Source organism: Colletotrichum destructivum, chromosome 10 (assembly GCF_034447905.1).
Source record: "Colletotrichum destructivum chromosome 10, complete sequence".
NCBI lineage: Eukaryota > Fungi > Ascomycota > Sordariomycetes > Glomerellales > Glomerellaceae > Colletotrichum > Colletotrichum destructivum.
Window position 1 is genome coordinate 222755 of NC_085905.1, and position 23607 is coordinate 246361.

At 53.9% G+C, this 23607-nt stretch overlaps 10 protein-coding genes across 10 annotated transcripts; 6 read left to right on the top strand and 4 right to left on the bottom strand.

Moving 5' to 3' along the window:
* Nucleotides 1-1114: 1114 nt before the first annotated feature.
* CDEST_14331 (uncharacterized protein) lies at nt 1115-1447 on the top strand (the record flags this gene model as incomplete). The annotated part of the gene is made up of 1 exon (XM_062930487.1): nt 1115-1447. The coding sequence occupies one exon, from the start codon at nt 1115-1117 to the stop codon at nt 1445-1447; it is 333 nt and encodes a 110-aa protein (XP_062786538.1).
* Nucleotides 1448-3540: 2093 nt separating this feature from the next.
* Nucleotides 3541-5423, top strand: CDEST_14332 (Putative quinoprotein alcohol dehydrogenase-like superfamily; the record flags this gene model as incomplete). The annotated part of the gene is made up of 3 exons (XM_062930488.1): nt 3541-3594; nt 3679-3807; nt 3915-5423. 3 exons carry the CDS (start codon nt 3541-3543, stop codon nt 5421-5423), a joined length of 1692 nt encoding a protein of 563 aa, XP_062786539.1.
* A 760-nt stretch (nt 5424-6183) lies between these two features.
* On the bottom strand, nt 6184-6689 carry CDEST_14333 (uncharacterized protein; the record flags this gene model as incomplete). Its single annotated transcript, XM_062930489.1, has 2 exons — nt 6528-6689; nt 6184-6422 (listed from the first exon to the last, which is right to left on the bottom strand). Exons 1-2 carry the CDS (start codon nt 6595-6597, stop codon nt 6184-6186), a joined length of 309 nt encoding a protein of 102 aa, XP_062786540.1. The 5' UTR covers nt 6598-6689.
* Nucleotides 6690-7501: 812 nt separating this feature from the next.
* Nucleotides 7502-8170, top strand: CDEST_14334 (uncharacterized protein; the record flags this gene model as incomplete). The annotated part of the gene is made up of 1 exon (XM_062930490.1): nt 7502-8170. One exon carries the CDS (start codon nt 7502-7504, stop codon nt 8168-8170), a length of 669 nt encoding a protein of 222 aa, XP_062786541.1.
* A 790-nt stretch (nt 8171-8960) lies between these two features.
* On the top strand, nt 8961-10652 carry CDEST_14335 (Putative major facilitator superfamily, MFS transporter superfamily; the record flags this gene model as incomplete). Its single annotated transcript, XM_062930491.1, has 3 exons — nt 8961-9453; nt 9568-10006; nt 10079-10652. The coding sequence occupies 3 exons, from the start codon at nt 8961-8963 to the stop codon at nt 10650-10652; spliced, it is 1506 nt and encodes a 501-aa protein (XP_062786542.1).
* Nucleotides 10653-10920: 268 nt separating this feature from the next.
* On the bottom strand, nt 10921-12457 carry CDEST_14336 (Putative ankyrin repeat-containing domain superfamily; the record flags this gene model as incomplete). Its single annotated transcript, XM_062930492.1, has 3 exons — nt 10921-11907; nt 12007-12203; nt 12295-12457. The coding sequence occupies 3 exons, from the start codon at nt 12455-12457 to the stop codon at nt 10921-10923; spliced, it is 1347 nt and encodes a 448-aa protein (XP_062786543.1).
* A 1301-nt stretch (nt 12458-13758) lies between these two features.
* CDEST_14337 (Putative isopenicillin N synthase-like superfamily) lies at nt 13759-14877 on the bottom strand (the record flags this gene model as incomplete). Its single annotated transcript, XM_062930493.1, has 3 exons — nt 13759-14259; nt 14350-14386; nt 14621-14877. 3 exons carry the CDS (start codon nt 14875-14877, stop codon nt 13759-13761), a joined length of 795 nt encoding a protein of 264 aa, XP_062786544.1.
* Nucleotides 14878-15693: 816 nt separating this feature from the next.
* CDEST_14338 (Class II Aminoacyl-tRNA synthetase/Biotinyl protein ligase (BPL) and lipoyl protein ligase (LPL)) lies at nt 15694-17418 on the top strand (the record flags this gene model as incomplete). The annotated part of the gene is made up of 4 exons (XM_062930494.1): nt 15694-15792; nt 15851-16600; nt 16673-16947; nt 17079-17418. 4 exons carry the CDS (start codon nt 15694-15696, stop codon nt 17416-17418), a joined length of 1464 nt encoding a protein of 487 aa, XP_062786545.1.
* A 956-nt stretch (nt 17419-18374) lies between these two features.
* Nucleotides 18375-20729, bottom strand: CDEST_14339 (Putative hem oxygenase-like, multi-helical; the record flags this gene model as incomplete). Its single annotated transcript, XM_062930495.1, has 1 exon — nt 18375-20729. One exon carries the CDS (start codon nt 20727-20729, stop codon nt 18375-18377), a length of 2355 nt encoding a protein of 784 aa, XP_062786546.1.
* Nucleotides 20730-21363: 634 nt separating this feature from the next.
* Nucleotides 21364-23308, top strand: CDEST_14340 (Putative major facilitator superfamily, MFS transporter superfamily; the record flags this gene model as incomplete). Its single annotated transcript, XM_062930496.1, has 3 exons — nt 21364-21609; nt 21748-22682; nt 22768-23308. The coding sequence occupies 3 exons, from the start codon at nt 21364-21366 to the stop codon at nt 23306-23308; spliced, it is 1722 nt and encodes a 573-aa protein (XP_062786547.1).
* Nucleotides 23309-23607: the final 299 nt, after the last annotated feature.

A 23607-nucleotide genomic window follows, 5' to 3' on the forward strand; every position in this document is an offset into this window, starting at 1 on the left:
GCAGCCCGTTGACGAGTCGAGTGAAAGGGGCATGTCTCAGTCTGCGGCCGACAGTTGAGGCGCTGCCAACCGCGGGGGGGAGTGGGCTCTCAGAGTTTATTGGGCGCCTCTTTGTCGACTCGGTCAAAAAAAGCAAACTTCGGGTTCTTCACTGCAGGGTGACTACAGGCCGAGAGAGAAGTGTGTGTGCTGGGTAACGTCGGCCGTTACAACATTGTTACTCGTCCCATCCGTGTCTTCCCATCCAGGCGTTGCTGTGGGTCATCTCATACTCGGATGGTTGAGTGAACACACGCCTTACATCGTTTTTGCATAACTGGACATGATGTCGGGGTTGCCAATCGACGTCCGCGACCATCAGGCTAAGAGACGTAATAATAAGGCAGGCTTGCCGCAACCCGGGGATGGATAGCCTTATTTATTATCATCCCTCGAGAGTGTCGTTCTCAGGTGGGGGTAAATAGTTGGCTTGTCTCTATGAACAAGGGGGGGGGGGGCTCGGCGAGAACTGTTCATGCAGCTAATGATTTCTGACAACCAGCATTCCCGTACTGGGGGGGACGCATCGTCAAGGCATTCGGGTGGGCGAAAGGCGGCACACGACTGCCAGCGTTCTGGAAGGTCGGCATGAGCGGCGCTTCAGTCTGCTTTTCTAAGCTTGTTACTGGTCCGAGGTTCCTCAAAGCAAATTAAAAGGCTCTGGCCTCATCATCAATGTCAGTCCTGGTATCGTTGCTTTGACAAGTAAAATAAGTTGACGGCTGGGGAAACCCGGTTGAGAATCCGTTACAATCGACACAGCCATTCGCTCATTTCCGGGGTTATCATTGCACACTTTTTACATGCCCCCGCTAGGTAGGTAGGTACTGTAATCGTTCGTTAGAGTGGTGCACAAGCCATACAGCCTCTAACGCACAAGTACCTTACTTCGCATTAACTTCATTTCCCAGCTGGGCTGCGGTAGTACTTGTAGTTGTTACTTGAATCAAGAACCATGTACAGAGGTTGCAGACCCGCTCAACACAACAGGCTCTTTAAACACCCACAGAAGGTCGCTTCGGTTGGGCGCAATTTGTCCCCAAGCTACACGTTCGGTAATCACTGGAGAGGAAAAATGATTAGTCTTGTAGCTCTTATTTTGACTCTCATTGCTTCTTCAATCGCAACGCCTATCGCTCTTTCGCCCCCGGCCCCGAATCTTTCAGCCAGCCTGCAAGGCCGGGCTCTGACTACCGCAAAGTATCGGGCGGTTAGAGACGCAGCGCGGATATCTGCAACACGTCTTTTGCCCGGCGAGTGGCATTACTTCCGGGTTTGCGTTCTTCTCACGGAGGCTCCAGAAAACGATATCCAGAGAGACACTGGGTGCGACCACCACATGTTTCTTGTGGGCTCAGTGAGTCAGGAATCTCACGAGGCTGCAATAAAATTCGAGGGAACCCTTTAACGTCGCGCACCCACTTATGGGCACCCCCCCCATCTGGGCACCCCACTTACCACCTATTTACACTAAAAGTGCTACTTTTTATTTTACCCTTTAAAATTTAATTATAGGAGCTATAAAGAAACTAAAATATGCATTTAAAAGCTATTTACCTCTATTATAAGTAAAAAAATAAATAGTAAAGACTTATATTATTATAAGCTTATAATAATTGTAAAAAGAAAATTCCTAAGTTTTATATATAAAATCCTACTATCTCTTATTATACTATATATAAGTAAATAAAGTATTTAATAAAAGTTTACTTTATTAAACTAGTTTTAGTTTATATTATAGCTACATTAAAGCTTATTTAAACTTAAAAATATAACTACCTACTAATTTAGTCTATAATTAATATTTTACTATAGTAAACTTTTACTAGTAAAAAAGTTATTATAGAATCTTTTTACTATTGCTTTATATAATAAGATCTAAAGTGCTTTTATATATATACTATAGCTATATATATTATTATATTAAAGTAGATTAATTATAATTATTTTCTTATAGTAAGTATATTAATATAAAATTTGCTTTAAATTCTATATAAAACTTAATAGTTACACTAATATGCTTATTACTAAGCAAATAGTATATTAAAGTATTTAAATACTATATTTTCTAAAACTTTAAGTAAATCTCTACTTATTAAATACTCTACCTTCTTTATAGCTATTATTACTAGTATTATAATAGTAGGGTAGAAAGTAGCACTTTTAGTGTAAATAGGTGGTAAGTGGGGTGCCCAGATGGGGGGGGTGCCTATAAGTGGGTGCGCGACGTTACCATGTCGTTTGGGATTGGGCAATCGTGAAATGGGAGTGGCGCGACTACCGGTGGAATATTCATGATGGGCAGAAGCTCTATTACGGGGGAAAGACAACGGAGGAAAAAGCTGCCGAGGGCAATTTGAACCGGCTAGGTGAGTTTGAGAGTCCAAGTCTTCTTCTGGGTGGGAATCAAAAGTAACATCCGTCTTAGCCGATGAATGGGTCACTGCAAACGTCAACTGCCGTGATCTCGAGAATAACAACTGCCTTGGTTTCTACAATTGGATGGCAAACAATATGTAGCAGGCTGACCAGTAAAGCCGAGGATAAGCTATACGCCACTAGCTTGACTAGCTTCCAGACAAAAATAGGAGATTACTGTTGTGGTACTTAACACCATGTTGAAAAGGATGGGGCCCTTGCTGCAGACCTTCCCCGTGGGGTATGGCCATCAACGGTACTTGAATCGACGAAGTCATACTATCACAGCTGTCCTAATTTTGGAAGGGAAAAGTGAGCTGTCATGCCCATGGCCAGCGGCCTTTTCGAACAAGCTTTTGCTTCAAATCGTCCAAGAGTCTCCCAGCCGAGTCCATGGTACATGATCATCCCACCCTGGATTTCAAACCAATGGAGGCTGATGTTATGTAGCACAAAAAAAGAAAACACCTGAACTTTGGATTAGGTGACCCCTCGAGTCTCGAAGATGAATTTTGCTCCGTGGATTTCACCACTGCTGCCTCTTCACCAAGATCCCTTAACAGCTGACTAGATATTTTGCTGGATCAACATGCCCGCAACAGCAGGTGAACACGGCTTCAATGTAAATGATGTTGAATAAGAGGGTGTAACGCAAATGAAGTCGGAGGTACACTTTGGAGCCTAGGAAAGGGGCTGCTGCTGGTAAGACAACAGAGTGCAGCCTACATGCAGGACAACAGTCGCGCCGACAACGCACTAAATATAAGCATAACACACAAGTCCTCATCCTCCTGTCAGGTTCTACCAATTTAGGCTTTCTGACCGTTGGCAGCCGGCAGCCGGGCCAGTTGATAACCCCTATCTCCGAAGGCCCCTGTAAGTGCCTATACCCTCCAATTCAACGATAATCGGCCGGCCGGCCGGTGTTGCTGGGGCGGGGTGGTTTACGGGCCTTTTACCCTTTTTTGTTCTTTTCCCTCTTTCTCCGGACCAAATACAATAATAAATAAGACAATGGTCTGTGACCTAATTACATGATTCTCACCCAAGAATCAACTGCCGACCGCACCTAACTAAAATTCAATGTCGCGTTTCGACGTCTGTCATCCTGATGACCTCAACCGACCCTTCAAATCGGTAAAAGAAATCCACCCCCCCAGACATACACGGCAAATAGGGCCAAGTAAAAACCATCCTTGACGCTCACAAGCTGAGCTACAGCGACCTGACATCATCGTACCGCACCTCAACCTCACATACCATGATCCCGACTTGCTAAGCCCGGGTTACTTCTTCCTTGCGCCTTTCAAGAGCCTCGTCTCGGTTCCATTGATTTACGACAACAACGGTGTAAGAAAGCAGTGCCCCCCTTCCCTTCCCCGTCGTTCTCTTGCTCTAATGCCCTACCACTGGCTGAGCGTTCCTCAGAAGCCAGCAACTGACAATGGGGAACGCAGCACCTGATCTGGGTTGGGAGCGATGGCCTCGCTGGCACAGAAGGTCACGGCCCGCACGTCTACGATTTCCACGTGTGTGACTATCGGGGCTCACAGAGTAGTATATGCATGCTGCGCGGATTCAACGACCAGGGCAACGTGCGAGGCGACGCAATCATCCTGGACTCCCATTACCGGCAGGTGAAGCAGGTGTTCGCCAGCGGCGTCGCCACCTCGTGCGACCTCCACGAGTTCACCACCGCCAACTCCGGGACGACGGCGCTCGTCACCCAGTATCGGCGCCGGCCGTATGACCTGCCGGGAAGAGGGCTGGTTTGGCTTCTGGAGGGCGTGTTCCAGGAGCTTGACATCGAGTCTGGTCGCGTCCTTTTTGAGTGGAAGTCGTTGGATCACGTCGCTCCGTCCGAGAGCGTCCTCACCCCAACGCAAGCGACGCGGTCTCTTCCGTGGGATTATTTCCACCTGAACTCAGTCGAGAAGATGCCCGACGGAAACTACCTCGTCTCATCGAGACACACCTCGACCATCTTCAAGATATCCGCTCGCGACGGCACCATCATGTGGCGTCTCGGTGGACCGCTTTCCTCCTTTGAACCCATGGACCCCCCGCTCCTCTTCCAACATCACGCTCGGGTCCTGGCGGACGACGGGGAAACCACCAGATTGTCGGTTTTCGACAACGGCCGACGTCCCGCGATGAAACCCGAAAGACCGTCCGCCGGCCTGATTCTCCAGCTCAACCACAAATCCAAAACCGTGCTGGTAGAACGCCGATACTCCGGCCCGGGAGTGCAATACATCATCAAGGTCGCCGGCAGCACCCTCGTTCTCCCGAACCAGAATGTCCTCGTCGGCTTCGGGGACTCGGCCTGCTTCACAGAGTACACCAGCAACGGCACACTTGCCCTCAAGGCTTGCCTCCAAGATGCCACGAGAGGGACCCTGTATCGCGCCTACAAAGCTCCCTGGATCGGCCGGCCGTTGTCCGACGTCGCGCTGGTTTCCTTCTCACGCACGAACCTCTCTTCGACGGCCTTCTACGTGAGCTGGAACGGGGCTACCGAGGTGCGGCACTGGCGCGTGCTTGGGGCGCTGAGCCAGAGCGGACCTTTTGAGGAGGTATCGCGCGTGGCAAAGGCTGGGTTTGAGACGACCATCTCGACGGACAAACACTACGCCGCTGCGTATGTCGAGGCACTTTCGGCCGAGGGACAAGTCCTCGGAAAGTCGGCCGTGGCCGCGACGCTCGTGCCCAGCGAGGCCAACGGGCCTCACTGCGACGACTTTTGGTGCATCGAGTCATCGCCCTGCCCCGCCGCGGTCGAGACTGGCTCTGTCGTCGTCGGGGGGGCGCCCTCTCCACTACACGTGGTGGGTGATTGGCAACATGTGCCTTTTGCGCAGGGGTTCTTATTAAACATGCTGATCACTCCGCTGCTATTTGTCTTGTTGAGATTTGCTCGTCAGAAGTGGAGGGGCGGCTGCGGCATCGGTCGACGACTTGCTTAGATTCTTTCGATGCCAAATCCTCCCCCCCTTGTTTTTCTTCCAATATTACAGAGTATCTCCTCCCAACACGGAGTAGGCCAAGATTACTGATCGATGACGATGGGCGGTGTGGCGGCCCCGTTCTAGTTCAACAGCGAAAAGCACCTACACTGAGTAATTAGACATTGATTCCGGGCAACGCCCTCTCTCTCTCTGCCCCGGCAGCTGTTGTACAGAGTTCAGTATGCCAAATCACGAGTTTTTTTTCTTCTATGTCATCGCAGCCAAAGGGGATACACAGCGCGGAAAGCAACCTTTTTGGGAGAAGCGTTGATTTTTGTCGACTCCCATATCTTCCAGCTTCCTTGGTCCAACCTGTGGAACTGGTAAACATTGTTGGCGGAGCATGTTTGACACAACAAGACGTCGACAACGGACGCCCAAATGTTCTTCATGTACCGTATAACTGTCCATAGCTAGCGAAAGATGCGATGTGTTGAACAAACGCAGCTGTTTTTTTTTTTTTTTTTAAGAATTTTTATACGCACAACTGATCAACAATACGCCACAAAGCACTCGGCGCACTTGCAGGAATATGATAGCCTCTACCTCCTTTTTCTGCTTTACAGCCTTTTCTAGATAGAGAACGTCACCATAGACTTGCTAGAGTATAACAATCCTCACTAACACAAATCGAGAAAAAAATCAAACTCAAAACACTCTGTTTTGCCATCCTTTTGTTTCCGCCAGGACAGACCTCCGCAGATCTACTTGAAATGCACTAAGCTTCGATGTCGTTGACGTCCTCCTGAGCCTTCGCACCCTTAGTAGATTGGGTGTAGATGTAACGAGCCTCGATGTCGTTGACGTCCTCCTGGGCCTTCGCACCCTTTGTAGACTGAGTGTAGATGTAACGAGCCTCGATGTCGTTGACGTCCTCCTGAGCTTTGGCACCCTTCGTGGACTGGGTGTAAATATAGCGAGCCTCAACATTGGACCCCAGTGCCGTGGAATCTTGCCCTATACCCACGAATCGTTAGAAATGTTGACATAGAACCTGAATCCTTCGTCATGTCGTTCTGGCAATGCGTCTCATGCAATGTGTATTGAGCGCAATGTACTCACCAGACACCGGAGCAGCCTGCGCGGCATAAGCCGCGGCAAGAACGACAGCGTAAAAGGCTCTGTTGACCATGATTACGAAGAGAACAACAAGAAGTTGTATTGGTGATCTATAGTTTGAGATTAAAGATTGAGCTTCAGATGTCGCAATGATAGTAAAGTTTGAGGATTCACGATGCGAGGTGATGATGGCGCACTCGGAGAGATATCGTTTTCGCCTACGAGTCGGATCCGGTGGAGACTGAAACATGTGCCAGAAGAGTCATGGTCCTTGATAGGGAATCAGGTTATCTATAGAGTTCTCCGCTTTGTCTCGTCTAGGTAATTTCACAGGTTTATGAGAAAGTTTATTAGAGTAGGCGGATGCATATTGACTCCAGTGACTCCCATGACTATCCACACAAACGGACAGGCTGTTCCTAGATAATCTTGCGTCAGAACGTATCCCCCAAAGACGAGGAGGGAAAATTGCGGCTTTGGAGTCTACCCAGCATTTAAAAAGCAGGTGTCGGAGGCCGAGACATCGTCGCTTCCAGACAAAGTTGCGATATATCTTCCATCACTCTCAGGGCGGACGGAGCCTTGGCCAAACAACAAAAGTTCCTCCGTCTTCATCACACCCGTAAGCTCTCCGAAACTCCTAAATGCCTAGTCTCGTTTGATACCACACTTGAGCTGACAACTCCGATGACAAGAGGTTGCCGTCATGGTGCTCCTTGGAGAAAAGACGACGAAGAAACCGGCGACGGATATCTTCACCACGAGCGACACCGACATTGACCGCCGTCACCTATCACGCGTAGTGCCTATGAGAGTACTCTGTCTCGGGCTTGGGAGAACAGGGACAGCATGTACAAAACGCGCCTGAAACCCGTATTTGCTCTGTTCCATTTGCTGACTGACCTCCTCCCTCCCCCTCCCCTGAAGCCCTCCGCTCCGCCCTGATCCAACTGGGTTTCCAAGACACATACCACATGATGAGTGCTAGCTCGGAGAACCCACCAGACTGCTTGATGTGGAGCGATGCTCTCGCTGCGAAGTACGACGGGATCGGGGAGTTCGGCAAGGACAAGTGGGATGCCCTGCTCGGTCACTGCCAGGCCGTGACCGATTGGCCCGCTGCTTCGTTCGCGGCGGAGCTGATCGAAGCTTATCCGGAGGCCAAGGTCATTCTCACAACCCGTGACGTGGACAGCTGGTTTGAGTCCACGAGGGTGACGGTGAACCACCGCGCCAACGACCGTTTCCTCTGGCTCCTGTCTCACTTTGACTGGGCGTCGTCCATGTACTACCCGATGCTGCGCAAGTACTGGGACGCGGTCTTCAAGAGGGATTTCGAGAAGCACGGGAAAAAGGTCTTTTTGGAACACAACGACCACGTCCGCCGCCTCGTCCCACCCGACAGATTGCTTGAATACAGGGTCGGCGAAGGGTGGGAGCCGTTGTGCAAGTTCCTGGGATGCCCCGTCCCTTCGACCCCGTTCCCGCGCGACAACTCGGGAAACTCGTTTGTCCGGCGCACCGGGCGAAGGAATCGATTGCAGCTGTGTAACGTGTTGTTCCGTTGGGGTTCCTGGTTGCTAGGCGGCTGGTGCTTGCTCGTTGTCGGGAAAGGTCTCGTTAGAGTTTCCGTAGCTTTATACTAAACCGGTAGACAGCGCAGCATAGTTTGTCTCCCTCCGCGGAGCCCGCGTCCGAGACCCGCGGACTTTCGGCAGCACACAGCAACTGCTTGTTTAAGATTTGTGAAAATCAGGATAAGTGACTGACTTACTTCTCTTCGTCGGGTTATGTGGGGGTGGGGGCCTGTCAAGGTCAGGCATATTCCGATGAATCGGGCGGATACATAAAACCTGACCGGGATGAACGCCATGTTCTCTGCAAATATAGTTCCCTACGGGCTTTCTGACTAACAACTCACTTGACTAATCACTCACCTCGACCGCAAATGACCTAGGTACCTTGGCTACCCACCGGGCTTGTGGAGGATGTTGTGACGGAGCACGATTCAGTTCACATCATGGACCCAGTTTCCAGCGTCAAAGGCCCCGGAGGCTGCTTGCTTGCTTTGATTACCTTCTCCTCGCAAAGTTTGGATAGCCTTTTGCCGAGAAGATAAGCCCCTTCTTGGCCTTCCCTCCGTACATTATTTGGTCTTTGCTACGTTTGTGTCTGCAAGCAAAGTAGCCAGACAGACGACAGACAGAGTCTTGCGCCGCGGCCGCCGAGGCAGGTAGTAGGTTGTTTGTTGATTACAGTATTCGCCCGACTCATCTTATTCGGCGACCTGCCGGAGGTGAACAAACCGGGGAGATTATTTATTTCGGCGCGAAACCAAGATTCATGCCCGCGTCGTCCTAGCATAGAGCAGGCATCGTACGGGTCTTGTAGCCTTTTTTTTGCAGCATTGCTTCCGGTCTGGTCTTACCACAGACCATGGTGCAGAGGCTATTCAGACTGCCATGGGCCTACTTGCCCAGCAACAAGGCGGCGGTCGCCGTGATAGCCTCGGTAAGGGTTGTTGACTTTTACCAAATCGCAAGTTTCCAGACCTGCATAACCCTGCATCTCCAGTACTTGGACCCAGACCTTCCGCTGGCCGACGTGGCCCGCAACGTCGGCATAGCCCAGGGTATCTTCACCGCCGCTCAGATTGCCTCCGCCCCGGCCTGGGGCGTCGCGGCTGACAAAATCGGCCGCAAGGCAGTCATTCTCATTGGGCTCGTCGGCACGGCCGTTGCCTGCGTCGCCGTCGCCTTCCCGGGCTCCTTCCAGACGATAGTTCTTTGGCGTCTGTTCGCCGGCGCCGTGAACGGAACAGTCGTGGCTGCTCGGGCTGCCATGTCCGATAGCCTTCCACCGCAACATCGACCGGCGGGCTTCTCGACGCTGGTCCTTGCGTTCCACATTGCCAACGCCGTGGGTCCATGTAAGTGGTGTTTTTGGTTCTCAACCGTAACACCTGACTACAAGAGATTGTTCTTCTACCGCATGTGTCTCTTCAGGGTCCGCTTGATCACAGCTGACTCCCTGTCCGATGTAGTGCTGGCAGCCGCCTCCATGAATTCCGGTGCTGGCACAACTTCCACCCTTGGCCTTCCCGACTACATTGGCGAGAACAGGTTGACGGCTTCGTTGTCTAAACAGCCGTATGCGCTGCCGAACCTGCTCAGTGCGCTTTTCCTCCTCATGGATGCCCTTTTGGTTTGGTTCAAGTTGGAGGAAACTTCCAAGGACGCGCACCAGATCCGGAAAATGGCAGCTGTTCAACTACAGTCCTGGACGGCACGTCTGCGTCAATACAGACGTGTGCCTGACTGCGAAGAACAGACGGCTTCCACGATGGGTTCTTCGTCCAAGAATGAACCAATCCTCGAAACGCAGCAACTTTCAAGCCACAACCAAGAACAAACAGAGCCACTATGGACACCGAGGCTTTTCATCGTCCTCGCCACAGTGGCAATTCTCGAGTTTCACCTCGGGTAAGTTCAAGTCCTTCCAAGATCAACCACAATATGCCGTTGGAACCATGAAGCTAATGCGGCTATTATCAGCGCCTTTGGGTCCATGTGGGCTCTTTTTGTAGTTGCCGACCGCCGCAAGCCCGACGCCCCCATCAAGCTGCCCTTCGCTTTCACCGGCGGCCTTCAACTTGAAAACTCTCAGCTCGGGTTCGCCATGGGAATGCTTGGGATCATCGGCACTCTGTTACAGTTCACAGCCGTGCCTTACTACACTACCAAGAAAGGTGCAGTTCGGTCGTTCAAGACCTCTTTACCGCTGTTTGCCATTTCACTTTTACTGGCCCCATACCTGTCTCTCGTGCCCGCCACTCGTTCCGGCACTCTCTGGCTGGGCATCTTCCTCGTTCTCTTCCTCCATGTCGTAAGCCGGTCGTTCGGCATTTTGGCGTCGATTCTGCTCGTGAACCAGGCCACCAATCTGCCATCCCGTCGCGGAACGGTTCACGGAATAGGCAACACGGTGTCGAGCACCTTTCGTACGGCTGGCGCCATGGCTGGGGGGGTTTTATACGGACTCGGCGAGCAGCGGAATCAGGTGGGATTCGGTTGGTGGTTTGTGTGTTTTGTGAGCATTCAGGGCTGGATCATGGGATGCTGGCTTTGAAGAAGTGGCTTACGCGCACGCTTGGCCTTGTGACTTATTATCTTACACTACCAAATCAGTTACCGGCTGAACCCTTAAAGGCTCCTAAGCCTTGTTATTGATTAGTCTATCTGCGTCTACGGCTGGCACAAGCTAAAACCTGCAAGCCAAACTGGGTTCCCAGGCATACACTCCCAATGGAACCAAGCATGTGCTTCAATGACATCTATTCTCATATTCTCTCATGTCTTTTTTTACGCAAGCCTTCGATTACGGCCCCCAGGCTGCTTCAAGAAGTGTACATTGTATAGTCAGTCTCGGACCTCGACCCCGAGGCTATGTCCAAGTGCTGCCCTTCTTGGATCCCGTTACTCAAGTCTGCGCCGTGCTCCAGCAGCAGGGCGACCATGTCGGTGCGACCCAGCATCACTGCCCGCTGCAACGGGGTGAACCCGGAGCTGTCTCTGCAGTTTATGGCTATGTCCTGGCGCTGCAGCAGCAGGCGCAGCGTATCGAGCTGGCCCGAGGCGATGGACAGGTGCAGGAGCGGCACAGTGGGCTTGGGGAGAAGAGGTTGAGGACTGGCAACGGATGGTTGTGAAGCACAGGGAGTGGGCTGCGGCAGTGATGAGGGTGGCGGTGGCGGTGGCGGTGGCGGCGGCGATTGTGTTCCCTGGCGGCTTTCCGCCTGGTTGAGGTCATAGCTGAGAGCGAGACCCGGAAAGGATTGCTTCCTGACGGATTTTGACGGTGATCGCGAGCCGGCATAGGGGTACCATCCCGGAGGCATCTCCAGGTCTCTATCGAGATGGCTGATTGTCGACGCCACCAGGCTGGTTCCAAGAGGGGAGTGCAGTTCTGTGTTGTTCGGATGCAAGAGATGGAAGAAATCGGGTCTGTCGAAGCCCGAGCCCGGAGTGTGCCGGCCGTGGGTGGACCCCGAGTCCCGGCGGTTGATAGTAACGGAGGGATCATGGGGCCAACCGCCGTCTTTCCTCGATTGTCTCGAAGGAGGGGCCGGCACATCACCGCCGTCCGCGTGTTGGGTGTGCCGCAGTTGTTGTTGTTGTTGTTGTTGTTGATGATGATGATGATGCACCTGCTGGCGCTTCTTGTGGTATTCTGAACCGAAATTACCCGGTGCTGGATAGAATCCAAAGTCTTCCGTTTCGGACATGGTGGGAGACGTGTTCAAGTCGTCAAATGATACCGGGTCGTCGTTCACGGGAGCGGGCTTGAACCCACTTCTGTGGCGTTCTGACTGCCGGGACCAGGCCTGAAGAAGAAATGCGTTAGTCATGACGGCTGACTCTCGGGCAGATGACAAGATTGCTGGTCTAGGATGTATGGCAGCCCCGGGGTCGGCCCGTATTACCTTGTCTGCCTGTGCTGCCTCGCCGTCTCTTATCTTGCTGCTGCTGCTACTGCTGCTGCTGCTGCTATTTGCCCCATCTCGAATCAGCAACGTCGAGGCGGATGACTGCTCCTCTTGATGCTGCTCCGTTTCCTGAAGCTCCTGCAGCTGCTTCCTTAGTTGCTCAACTTCCTTTGTCTTGTCACGCATGTTTCTACCTGTCGTTTCTCGACCGGTTAGTTCTGATATGGTGTGCACAATGGCGACCGACGTGGTAATCAGCGGGGAGGCGGATGGATGTCATCTCACGGTAGGCCCGCTGGGCAAGACGGTTTTGGATTTTCCTTCGCTCCGCGGTGTCCGGGAGGTTCCGCCAGTCTTCGTCGGGCTTCATCAGCTCGGCGTACATGACTGTCTTGGGCCGGCGGGTCCGCGGGTCGGCGGCAGTGGCCAGGTCTGCTTCCGTTGTCATGTTGAGGTTACGGTGGAAATGGGAAAACGAGAGAGTAAATCATCGGTGCCGTGAGCCACATATGGACAGTCGAGTAACGGAGAGGGGCCTGGAGACCTTTTTCGTCTGGAATACGACCTATATAGACAGACTACTTGGTGTTTTCGGCCTGGAATCCTGCGACGCAAGAACAGATATGCGTCCCCTTGGGTGTCACTTGGCGCCATATTGACCATCACCCGGTGCAGGCTTACTGCGCAATGCTGTTGGTCCCCTATCCGATGCTTACGGATTGTTTAGGTAGATACCAACGACCCTGACCACGCCTTTTCCCCTTACAATGGTGGTTTTGGCAAGCTCGCCTATCAAAGTCGGTGTTCGTCCGGTGAAAGGATTCAGACCCTTACTGGTGATATGTTGGTCCCTGCATCCGTTCCGTCCAAGCTGTAATGCTTGGGGCCCGCCAGGCATCATCAGTAGGCATTAGGTGTACGTTTTACGTTTTGGGTGAATTCACATCTTCTTGGTCATGATACTAGGCGACGCTGCTGCTGCAGGATATCGGTAACGGGCAGGTGAGGGATTTCGCAGAGCCTTGTCGACCTCGTTGACGTTATTTGTGCCCACACTCTCACCATGAACGGTGCAACGCTGGGCCACTGCAACATTGTCCTGTGATTGGCGAGACAGGGGAGCCAAGAATTCGCAATCCTCCCACGGCGCCAACTTGTCAGTGTCGTTCTTTTCAAAGTGCATGTGCACCAATCCCATGGTCCTCAAGGTTGACCAGCGAAGAAAGGGAGGGGGGGGTCTACTAGAGAGAAAGAGATGCTGTAAGAGCTCAACATGTAAGCTCGGATACTCCTTGGCCTGTTTTACAGCTAAATTGGACGATCATCACTTATCCCGCCACCTGTTTCTGGCCAATGTGGAGTTTCCCAATCATAAGCATTGCCGAGCTGTTCCAGTTCCATCGTCTATAGGAACTCGGGTAAAACGGAAGTTATTCCTGGACTGCAGGGAAGCGAGGTAGGTCCACTGGCACAGGATGGGAAAGTCCAAGAACCCCATTCATTGTTTGAGAAGTTGTCAAGTTCCTTGATTGTATCTTTATAATCGTTCAAACAGATGAAGAGTATTGAACCGGTCAAAGTTCTCCCTGTGTTTACTCTGCTGACCAAAGCCAGCTCTGTGAGTGCATTGCTATGCTATGTATGATGATGAACTCGGCTCGGGACAAATAAACAGTCTTCCAAAAGAAAAAAGTCCCCCCCCCCCCTTCCGGCCTTCTCTTCACCAAGTTGCAGGGTCCCATCAGGGATTCACGGATCCGACACAGGGCCCCGCGCAGGGTGCAGCAGGTAGACGACCAATGCCGTGTTTTCCTTGGGCTGCGTGACGCGGTGCGGCGCGGCGCGGATACGGCCGTTCGACTCGGCACTCAGCGCGTCGCCCACGTAGATGACATGCAGACCCTCGACTGGCTCGACGAGACCCCACTCGCCCGTGCTGACCTGGAGGATCTCGAGCGACGCGGCCTCGTAGTATAGGAGCGTCAGCAGTCCGCTGTCGGTGTGCTCGGGGATCAGGTGCGTGCCCACCGGGGCGCCGGAGCGACCAAGGGTCAGGTTGGTAGTGCCGGGCTGCTTGGGGTCGTCGCCTGCGGCAATGGGCGAGGGCGGAGACAGTGAGGTCGAGACGAGCCGGTACAGATCCCTGAGAGCCTCGTCGCTGAACGACGCCACGTCGGCGAGTTCCTCGGCCACGGCCTGGAAGTCCGAAGGCAGATCTAGCTTGCCACTGATCTCGAGGGCGCGGGAGATCTAAGGGTAAAGGCGGGTTAGGATCGGTGGGAGCGGGAGGTAAAGAGGAGGGGGTGGGTAAAAGCATGCGGCAAGGGTGATGGCACGAACCTCATAAGTCTCGACGTCGTCGCCATGCTTGTAGTACCTAAAGATACCTCAACAGTCAGAGGGGCTGGTTGACTCGAAAATGGCGAATTCGGTCTGAGGGCTGGGTCCGGGGCCCTCGCTCATCCAAGAAAGGGAGTTGCCAAGAACCCGAAGCTGTCAGGATCCCGATCCTGACATGGACATAGTGGGGAGGATGTTATCCGTCCCGGGGATCGGTCCGGAGTGGGTAGGGTTTGGGGGTAAGGAGAGTCTTGGCAACCAAAGTTCTTACCCGTTTTCAGGGATGTCGCTGGCATATGCAATCTTATGCTCAGAGGGCCTGGAAAAGAAGTTGTGCTGAGCCTCATAGAGTGGTTGAAGATGGCTCAGCACCTTCTTGGCGCTGGGCCCCTGCAGGTCCAGGAAGAAGATGCCATCCTTGGTTGCAGCACGGATGTAGTTCTGGACTTCCGTAGGATCGCGAGCCTTGAGTCTCTCGTAGTTGACGACGGGCAGCTTGGCCAGCTTGGTGTGCGTGCTTGCCGTCATTATGACTTGATTCCCAGTGGTGAAGAAATGACGAGTAGGGAAAAGAGGTTTCTTGGTGTTGTCTAGGTTCGTGTTCAGGGTAGATGGATGTCTGGGTTTTGCTTCGGGAACCCCGACGAGGGGTGACTTGACAGGTCTAAATACGCACTTTTTCCTGTCTGGATATGGCCTTTTGGAAAGCAGCATGCAGTACAGTAAAGCCAATGTATTGTATATCGAGAATCAAAGGCAAAGGTCAAGGCCTGCCTTACGGACACGGCGATGTTGCCGATCAACCCCTCGCCATGGATAGTCATCAAGTCGAGCGCCGATCCGTCAACTTTGGTGTGCACAGGTATGACAGGGGTCGGGGGGACATTCAAGCTTCGTAGCATCTTTCACTTTACAGTAAGAATTGCTCTGCTTTAAGCGCTAAACCGTGTTTATCTTTACCGATCTTACTGTCGATGGAGCTGAATCATAAAAAGGAATGCTGAGTCGGCTTATGGTAATTACTGTGCCTCTGAGCCTCGAAAATGTCCCTATCGCATGTTGCAACGCTGACAACTCGTTATACAGTAAGCACAACGAGTCTGAGACGAAAGCTACCTTCTAGTCAGACTGGACAATGTGTTTGCCTATCCTTGCCAGAAAGAGGACATCGTGGCCGGGAAAAGTGGCTTTACTAGAGAATAGGAGTTGGGCATGCAGTATGTCTTTGATATAACCACCTCGTGTGTTTCGATTGCTTTTCTGTTCCTTCGAATAGATTTGATAAAAAACTTATGACATTCTGTATCGTCTTCTTGAGGAACCAATCCATTTAACAAGTCCAAGATGGCCCCCTTCATTACGGCCAGCGGAGATGACAACTACGACACGGCAGTCAAAGCACGCCTGGATCAAAAGATTGCACCGCGTGTTTCAATAGAAGAAGTAACTATCGCAGTCTGGCCGCTCATGAGATTGTCTTATAACTAACCGCTCCTCCTAGCTCACACACAACGATGGCTTGACTCAGCTAAGCGCACTGGGCGAAGTTGTCCTTGGGCATATTGCCACATTCGACGCCCGCATCCACTCTGTGAATGTTACAGACACTACGGACGACGTTCAAGTTCTTCTTCGTGATGGCGGCCTCTTTGCTTTCGGTTCGATCAAACTGAAAGACGCCGATGATGAGACGGCCGAGGCCGCGCACTCGCTAACAGCCGAGTCACTCGTGCGGGTCTCGGGACCCGTCATTGCACATCAGAAAACCCATGGCCGGGACGCAATCACGGCTTCAGTTGAGATCAACAAACTGAAAATCATCTCGGCAGCCAAGAAGGGCCTCGCCAAGGGGTTGGTATCCCACCGCGCCCCGGGGGACGGCTCGGAGCAGCGCGAGTCTGGCCTGAACGGCATATCCCTCAACGACCGCCTCGACAACCGCGTCCTTGACGTCCGGGTCGCCTCTACCGCTTCCATCTTCAAGATATTCTCGGGCGTGCACGAGCTTGCTGTCGAGTATCTCTCCGGCCGCGGCTTCCACTGGACTCCTACGCCGTCCCTGATCAACTACAAGATCCCCGGGGACGACGACTACTTCTCTGTCCCCTACTTCGCCGGGAAAGACGCGTGGCTGACGCAGACTGGCGAGGTGCACCTGGGCATGGCGCTGTCTGCCGACTTGGACCGTATTTATGACGTGCATCCCGTGTTCCGTCGGGAGAGGAACGTGTCAACCCGGCACTTGACTGAGGTAAGCCTTCGACTATCCTGGACCAAGTATATAAGTCAAGTAAAGTCCCCTATGCTAACACGGGATTTACAGTTCATTTCCCTCGAGGTCGCATTCATAGTGAAGCATGACTGGGAAGAAATCCTGGAACTGACCGAATCCACCATCTTGTTCATCATCCACAACCTTCAGGAGCGACAAAAGTACAAGTCTGAGCTTGACGTTGCACGCCGACTATACCCTTCGGCAGGAGGGTTCAGACTGGGCTTGGACGCCAAAGGCCGCCTGATCCGGATCACGTTCAAAGAGGCTAAACGCATCCTCCGAGAGAAAATAGGACGGCAAACGGATGATCAGGAAGATTTCTCGTATGTGAATGCCCTTTTCATCCTCATATTTCTTCATGTTCCAGCAACCTTGCCCCAGCCTGCTCACCCTCCTCCCACCCACCGCCGAAGCCACCGCATACAACAAAACGACCACTGACTTGTCCCCGCAGGAGAGAAGAAGAAGCCGCCCTCGGGCACTACTTTGCCGGCGACGACTCCGGCCTCGGCCCGGCGACGGACCTCTTCGTCATCACGCACTACCCGAGGCACCTGCGGCCGTACAACTTCTTCCCCGCTGCAGGGGACGAGTCCGCGACCAACTCGTTCGACATCATCATGCGCGGCCAGGAGGCGTGCACCGGCCTGCAGCTCATCCACGCCCACGCGGAGCTGCGCAGGGCCATGCTCGCCCGCGACCCGCCCATCGACCCGGACTCGGACATGTGGCGTCCCTTCGTGGAGGCGTACGAGGCCGGCGCGCCTCCCCAGGGCGGCTTTGGGAGTAAGTGATGTGTTTGCTTTGTGTTTCCAGTTTTGTTCCGTCATCTCAGGCCTGCCGTTGGTTCAATGCTAACTAGGGGTTTTGCAGTGGGACTGAACCGGTTTGTGCAAGGGTTTCTCGGGCTAGCTGATATCCATGAGACGGTGCTATTTCCCCGTGATGCCTCGCGGTTGGGGCCTTGAGACAATATGGCTACCACACGGTGGGAATTCTTTGGTCACTGAGTAGTGAGGTATGCAGTGCCACCAAGTGCAAATCATGAGGCGGGCTTGACAAGGTCCATTTGTGATACGGAAAGGGACAACTAGTCATCACCGTACAGAATGAGAATGTTAGTTTCTTTTTTGAACTTGACCTGGAACGATTCAAGTGCCCTTGTCTATTAATGGGAAGTTTTTGAGCCATTGTAAGAGGATCGTTTCTCAGGAGCCACAATGAAAGGTGGAATCTCATCCGAGTAGATTTATTACAATCATTGTGTGGTAGGTATGAAACGACTCAGTTATAAGTCACCAACAAACACAGACATACCGATTTCATGACAAATTACAAGCTCCAAAACTTCTCCAACACAGAAACATAGAGCATGTGCTTAGTTGTGGAGAGTTTTACTATGTTTGTGCTGTGTCTTGTATTGGGCTAAAGACTTGGTTGTGCTGGAAGGCTAAATATCTTACTGATTCTTAGATGTTGCACTAAGTCTACATGTCTCGTAACGGCCCATGAGTGCGATTTGTTCTCTTTGAGATGAGACTTGTGAAGTTGCAATACATAAGTCATAGTAATACCAAGGTACAACCAAACAATACTATAAGGTTAAACTGTAGCAACAACGACAATAGCGCTCACTTTAAGAGAGACAGAAAAGGGCACATCTCCCTAGCCTATTAAGCTACAACTCAAACAGTTAATGCTAATAATTGGAGCACAGTAACATTAGACTGTCTAATCACTTCTAGAACTCTTATGCGCTCTCTCCCAAGAACCTCTCAATCTCATCCCTCCCCAGCTCATATCCCTGCACAAAGTCCCCAAAAGCCGTATCATCGTCTTTGATAAGCTCCACGATCGCCTTGAAACAATCCTTCTTCCTCCCGACAATCAGCCGCAGGGCGTTCTTTTCCTTCTCGAAGAAGAACTCATCCATCTCAGCCACCCACTCCTCCAGGTCGACAAAGGCACATCCGAGCCCTAGAAGGAGCCCTTCGTTCTCAATGGGGCGCGCGGCCCAGCCAAGAATCCGGTGCGTAAATCTCACAGCGCTCTGCGTGTCATTGTCCAGGTCCCCATCATCATCAGCATCACCTCCTGGCACAACCCGTGCTCCAGTGCCCAGAACATCCTTGAGCCCAGCAGCCTCCGGCAGCTGATGGCGCCGTCTGATCTCGTTACCGAGGCCGACGAGGCTCGGGAAGTACCCCGGGCGCGAGTACTCGTCCATCCCCGCCGCGCCGTCCGTCTCGGGCATGAAGCCGTACTCGGCACGGAGGATGCGCACAAGCTGCGAGCCGAGGGGCCGCGCCGTCCTGTAGGGTGTGTTGACGGTGTTCTCGAGCAGACCGGCGTGGGCGAACCACAGCGGGAGAAAGACGTCGAGCCGGACCGTCGAGGCTCGAAGGGGAGGCCGCGGGGCGAAGCTTGAGGTCGTGATTTTCTCTCTGGCAGGCCGGGGTTCTGGCGCGCGTTGTTGAAGGAACGCCGGATGATCAACCGCATGGTCTTGGGGCAAGAAACCGGCCGATGTCTGAGACGGTGCCGGTTGTCTGCTACCGCCGTCGCCGCTTCCGTCAACAAATCGCCGGTATGACCTCTCGCACACAGAAGCCTCGTCGTCGTCCTTCCCCAGCGAGTCAACCCACGCACACAGCTCCTCGACCTCGGCGTTCGTAAACGCCCCGAACATCCTGCCCTTCCATGACAGCTCCCGGACCAGCAGACTGTTCTTGCTGTTGCCCCGGCGGACCCAGGGGGTCGCATTAGCCAGAGCGTGGAGGAAGTCGTGCGGGTTCCCTCCTCCGCCTCCGCCGCCGCCGCCGCTGCTGGAGGAGCCCCAGGCCGACGGGGCCAGCCAGTCCATGAGCTTGTGCTTGCCGATCCTGACACGGCTCGCGCAGTGCAGCTTCTGCGAGACGTTGGCCTTGAAGCGCATGATGTCAACGATGCGCAGGCCGTTCTCGCCAATGTCGCGAAGGCCGCCGGCCGGCAGGGTCTCGCGGCCGCCGACGGTCCTGGACAAGACGTAGCCGGCCTGGATGCGTCGCCATGCTACTTGGAGATCGAGCAAGCCCGTCTGCTGGACCAGGTCGAGGTACTTGGTCACGGTGGCCAGGGCCATGGCCGTGTGGCCCGAGTCGGCGTTGTCGATGGAGACGTGCAGGAGGAAGTAGTAGCCGGATATGCCCAGCTCGGGCAGCTCCTTGGAGGCCATCAGCGTCTCGAGGGTCAACAGCTCATAGTGCATGTTGAACCCCAGCATCTCCGGCAGGAACTCGTTGGGGAAGAGGGAGATGAGCAGCTGCGCCGTGGCGGACTTCCAGGTCTGCTCGTCGCCCATGTCGAGGTCGGGATCGACAAACTCTGCGCTGCAAGCGTCGGGCAGACGGAGTCCGATGCTCTCCAGGAGGCTGCGATACAGGTGGACGTGATTCTTCTCCAGGTCTCCGTCCCCGAGCTCCTCCGACAGGACCTGCCAGGCGTCCCGCGTCACGGGCCGGAGAGCAAAGGGCGTCGTGATCTTGTGCACGTGGCCCAGCCAGGCGCCGTCGACGTACTTTGTGGGCGCGGCCTGCTTGAGCCACTTCTCGGCCGCATCGCGGTCCCGGAACAGCTCGGGGCCCTGGCCGGCGGCCCTGCGCAGGCTGTACTGCTCCCACTGGTCCAGAACGCCGGTGTGCTCGGCGAAGAGGAATCCGTGGAGGGCGGCGCGGTCGTAGGACTGGATGTCGAGGATGCTGCGGTCTTTGGGCCTCGACTGCTCGATCAACAGGGCTTCGTGTAAGAGTGCAATGAGCGCCTGCCGGGCCCTTGGGAGGATGTCAGGGTACTTTTCGAGATTCTGCAGCTTGTAGTACAACTCCTTGTACAGATGGGTCTTGTCGGGCGCGGCCGCCCCATCTGGGCCGTTGGCCGTGGTCTGTGATTCGGGCGCCAAGGGATGGCTCTTCTCGCTTGTCTGGTTGACTGTGGAACCTCGGCTTGACGAGCTGCTTGTCGGACGTGCCGTGAGGCGTTTGCGGTGTAGGGTGACAAGTGACCGGGCTATGATGGCCACTGCGACGAGGAGCAAGGCTTGAAGCCAGAGGCGTGCTGCAAAAGCCATATTGAGGATGACTACGAGGACCTAGTCACGGTCGTCAACTGATGACCCATTCTATACTCTAGAGAAAGGTGGGAAACCAGTTCAGCGACGGGCATTAGGCGCCCGAGGTGTAAGTTAAGAAGAGCCTTTCATGCTGCGACAACAACAAGCGAAGAGTCTTTTGCAACCAACCAACCAACCAACAAACCGACCAACTCACCAATGATTCCCCCCACAACTGGAGATACAGTAATCTTCCATCGCAGTAAGTCAGTCCTGTCCTAGTAAGCAGGGAGAACACATGTGTTAACTTTCCCAGCAACCTTCCTGCGTCTTGTAGGCCTTGTAGACGCCCATGGTGGCGCCATGACAGCGAGGTGATCACGCAATGGCTCGGCGCTTACTCAATCGCCCTACGCCTGTCAGGCACAGTAATAAACCCACAAAGGGTCTCAGTTGGCCATGTCGAGGGTTATCCGCCGTTCCTGTGGTTCTAGTTGTCTCTGCTTTCTTTTGATTTTTTCCTCCCGTTTTTGCATCACGAGCTGGACGTTGCTTTTCTGCTGGCTGCTGTCGGGTGTCGTAGGCATCTTTGTTTCCCTCCCCCGTTGCCTATGTGTGTCGATATCAACGACTTGATACTTTCGAAGCCGGCATGTCCGTCAACGTGCCTCCGGGCGATGGTACCACCATATCCGGCGGTGGGATCCCCGCCCCGAACGCGGCAAACGCAAATGTCGGCGCCGCTGCCGATCGCAAGGAGCCCTCGCCCCAGCAGAGCAGCGGCGGTAATGTCGACGACGAGGAGGCCGCCGAGGAGGATGCCGAGAGCTTCCCCAAGTTGTCCAGATGGAGGAGCATACTTCTGACGGCTGTTATTTCGACAGCCGGACTACTCACTGTACGTCCTCTCGCTTTTGTTTTCCTCCATCCACCGTGAACGTACCGTACCGTCTTCCGCCCGCAGCCACTTCTCCTCCAACCCAAAGCACTGGCTAGCCCCGGTTGTGTAAATAGAGGCTAACCAAACCAAAAACAGGTGCTCAACGTGCAATCAGTAGTCATCTTGTTGCCCTCCATGTCCGCCGAGATCGGGATCCCCGCCGCCCGCCAGCAGATCGTCGTCTCCATCTACAACATCTCAACGGGCAGCCTGATGCTGCTCTGGGGCCGGATCGCCGACATCTACGGCCGCCGACTTGTCTATCTCGCCGGCTCCGGCCTTTTCACCGTGAGCAATCTCTGCCTGCCCTTCACCAAGTATGAGGACCCCTTTATCTGGTCTTGTTGTGCCTCGGTCTTCTCACCCCTGACTAACCGCTTTCTTCCCCTTCCCATCACTAGATATGAGATTCCCTTTCACATCGTCCGCTTCCTCCAGGGCATGGGCGCCGCCGCCATCATCCCCTCGGGCATCGGCATAGTCGCCTCGACCTTCCCCCGCGGCAAGGCTCGCAACAACGCCTACGTCTGCATCTCTGCCGTCGCCTCCGTCGGTTCTGTCCTCGGCAACATCTTTGGAGGCGTCATCGGCAGCCTGCTGTCCTGGGAGTGGGTGTTTTGGATCCCTGCGATCCTCGCCGCCGTCGCCACCGTGCTGGCCTACTTCGTCACGAACACGCCTCACCTCCGCTCGTCGTCCGCGGGCGCGGCGGCGGCTCGCAGCGGCAAGGGCGTGGACTGGATCGGCGGCGTCCTCGTCTCGAGCAGTCTGGTGCTGCTGCTGGCGGCCTTCACCCAGGCCAACGTCATCGGCTGGTCGACGCCCTGGATCCCGCCGCTCATTGTGGGATCCGTCCTGCTGCTGGCCGCCTTTTGCTTCTGGCAGCACCGCCTTGAGAAGCTGAACAACCGAGCCAAGGAGCCCCTGGTGCGGATTTCCATGTTCAGGAACCTGCAGTTCTCAGCCCTGTTCGTCCTGGTGGGATGCTTTTACGCCTCGTTCAACAGTTTCCTGGTTTTCGTCACGTTCTTGTAAGTTCTTCCTTTTGGTGCGGCGCGTCTCGCAGAATGACAGCAAACCGAGGCAATGAAGTGGTCGTATTAACGCAAACTACAGTTACCAGGACTACCTTGCACTGGGCGAGATCGATACTACTCTGCGCTTTCTCCCTGCCGGTATCGCCGGGTTCCTGATATCCTTCGCCGTGTCCCCGGCCCTCTCTCGCATCCGTGCCTTTTACATCCTCGTCTTCGGGCTGGCCTGTAGCGTCATATCCCCGTTCATCATGGCCGTCCCCATCCCCCCTAGCACGTCCTACTGGGCGTACGGGTTTCCGGCCATGTGCTTGTGCCTCAGCATCGAGGTCGTCTGGCCTGTCGTCAGCCTGCTTATTGCCGCCAGGCTGTCCACCGCCGACCAGGGAATGGGGAGCGGACTCTTGCAGAGCGTCAACAACGTCGGACGAGCGCTGGGCCTTGCGATTGCCACTGCGGTTCAGACGAAGACGCAGGGCTTCGATGAGGCGGACGTCGATACGTTTGAAGGCTCCGCCGGGTTTCTCTATGGCGTACGGGCTGCGCAGTGGACGAATGTCGGGTTGGCGGCCACGGCGTTGTGTATCGCGGTGGCTTTCTTCCGGGACCTGGGGCGTGCCTGAGTACATAGATTCGTGAGCAGTGTTGTTAATGCTCGCAACGGCTACATGCTGGAGATGACGTGGCTCTTGATCCTGCTCGTCTGTCACCGTGCCATTATGATGTTTATCACGATGTTGGATGCGCCGAGTAGCAAGTTTACTGGACGCGTTTTGAAACTTCTCGATATAATAGGAACAATCTTGGAAACATCTTTCATGAGCAGTTACATGACTCAATCAAAATGTGACCTACTCGCCACTCTGAGTGTAACTGACGATAATCCCAAAGCAAACAGAAAACAGAGGATAAAGGCTTCTTA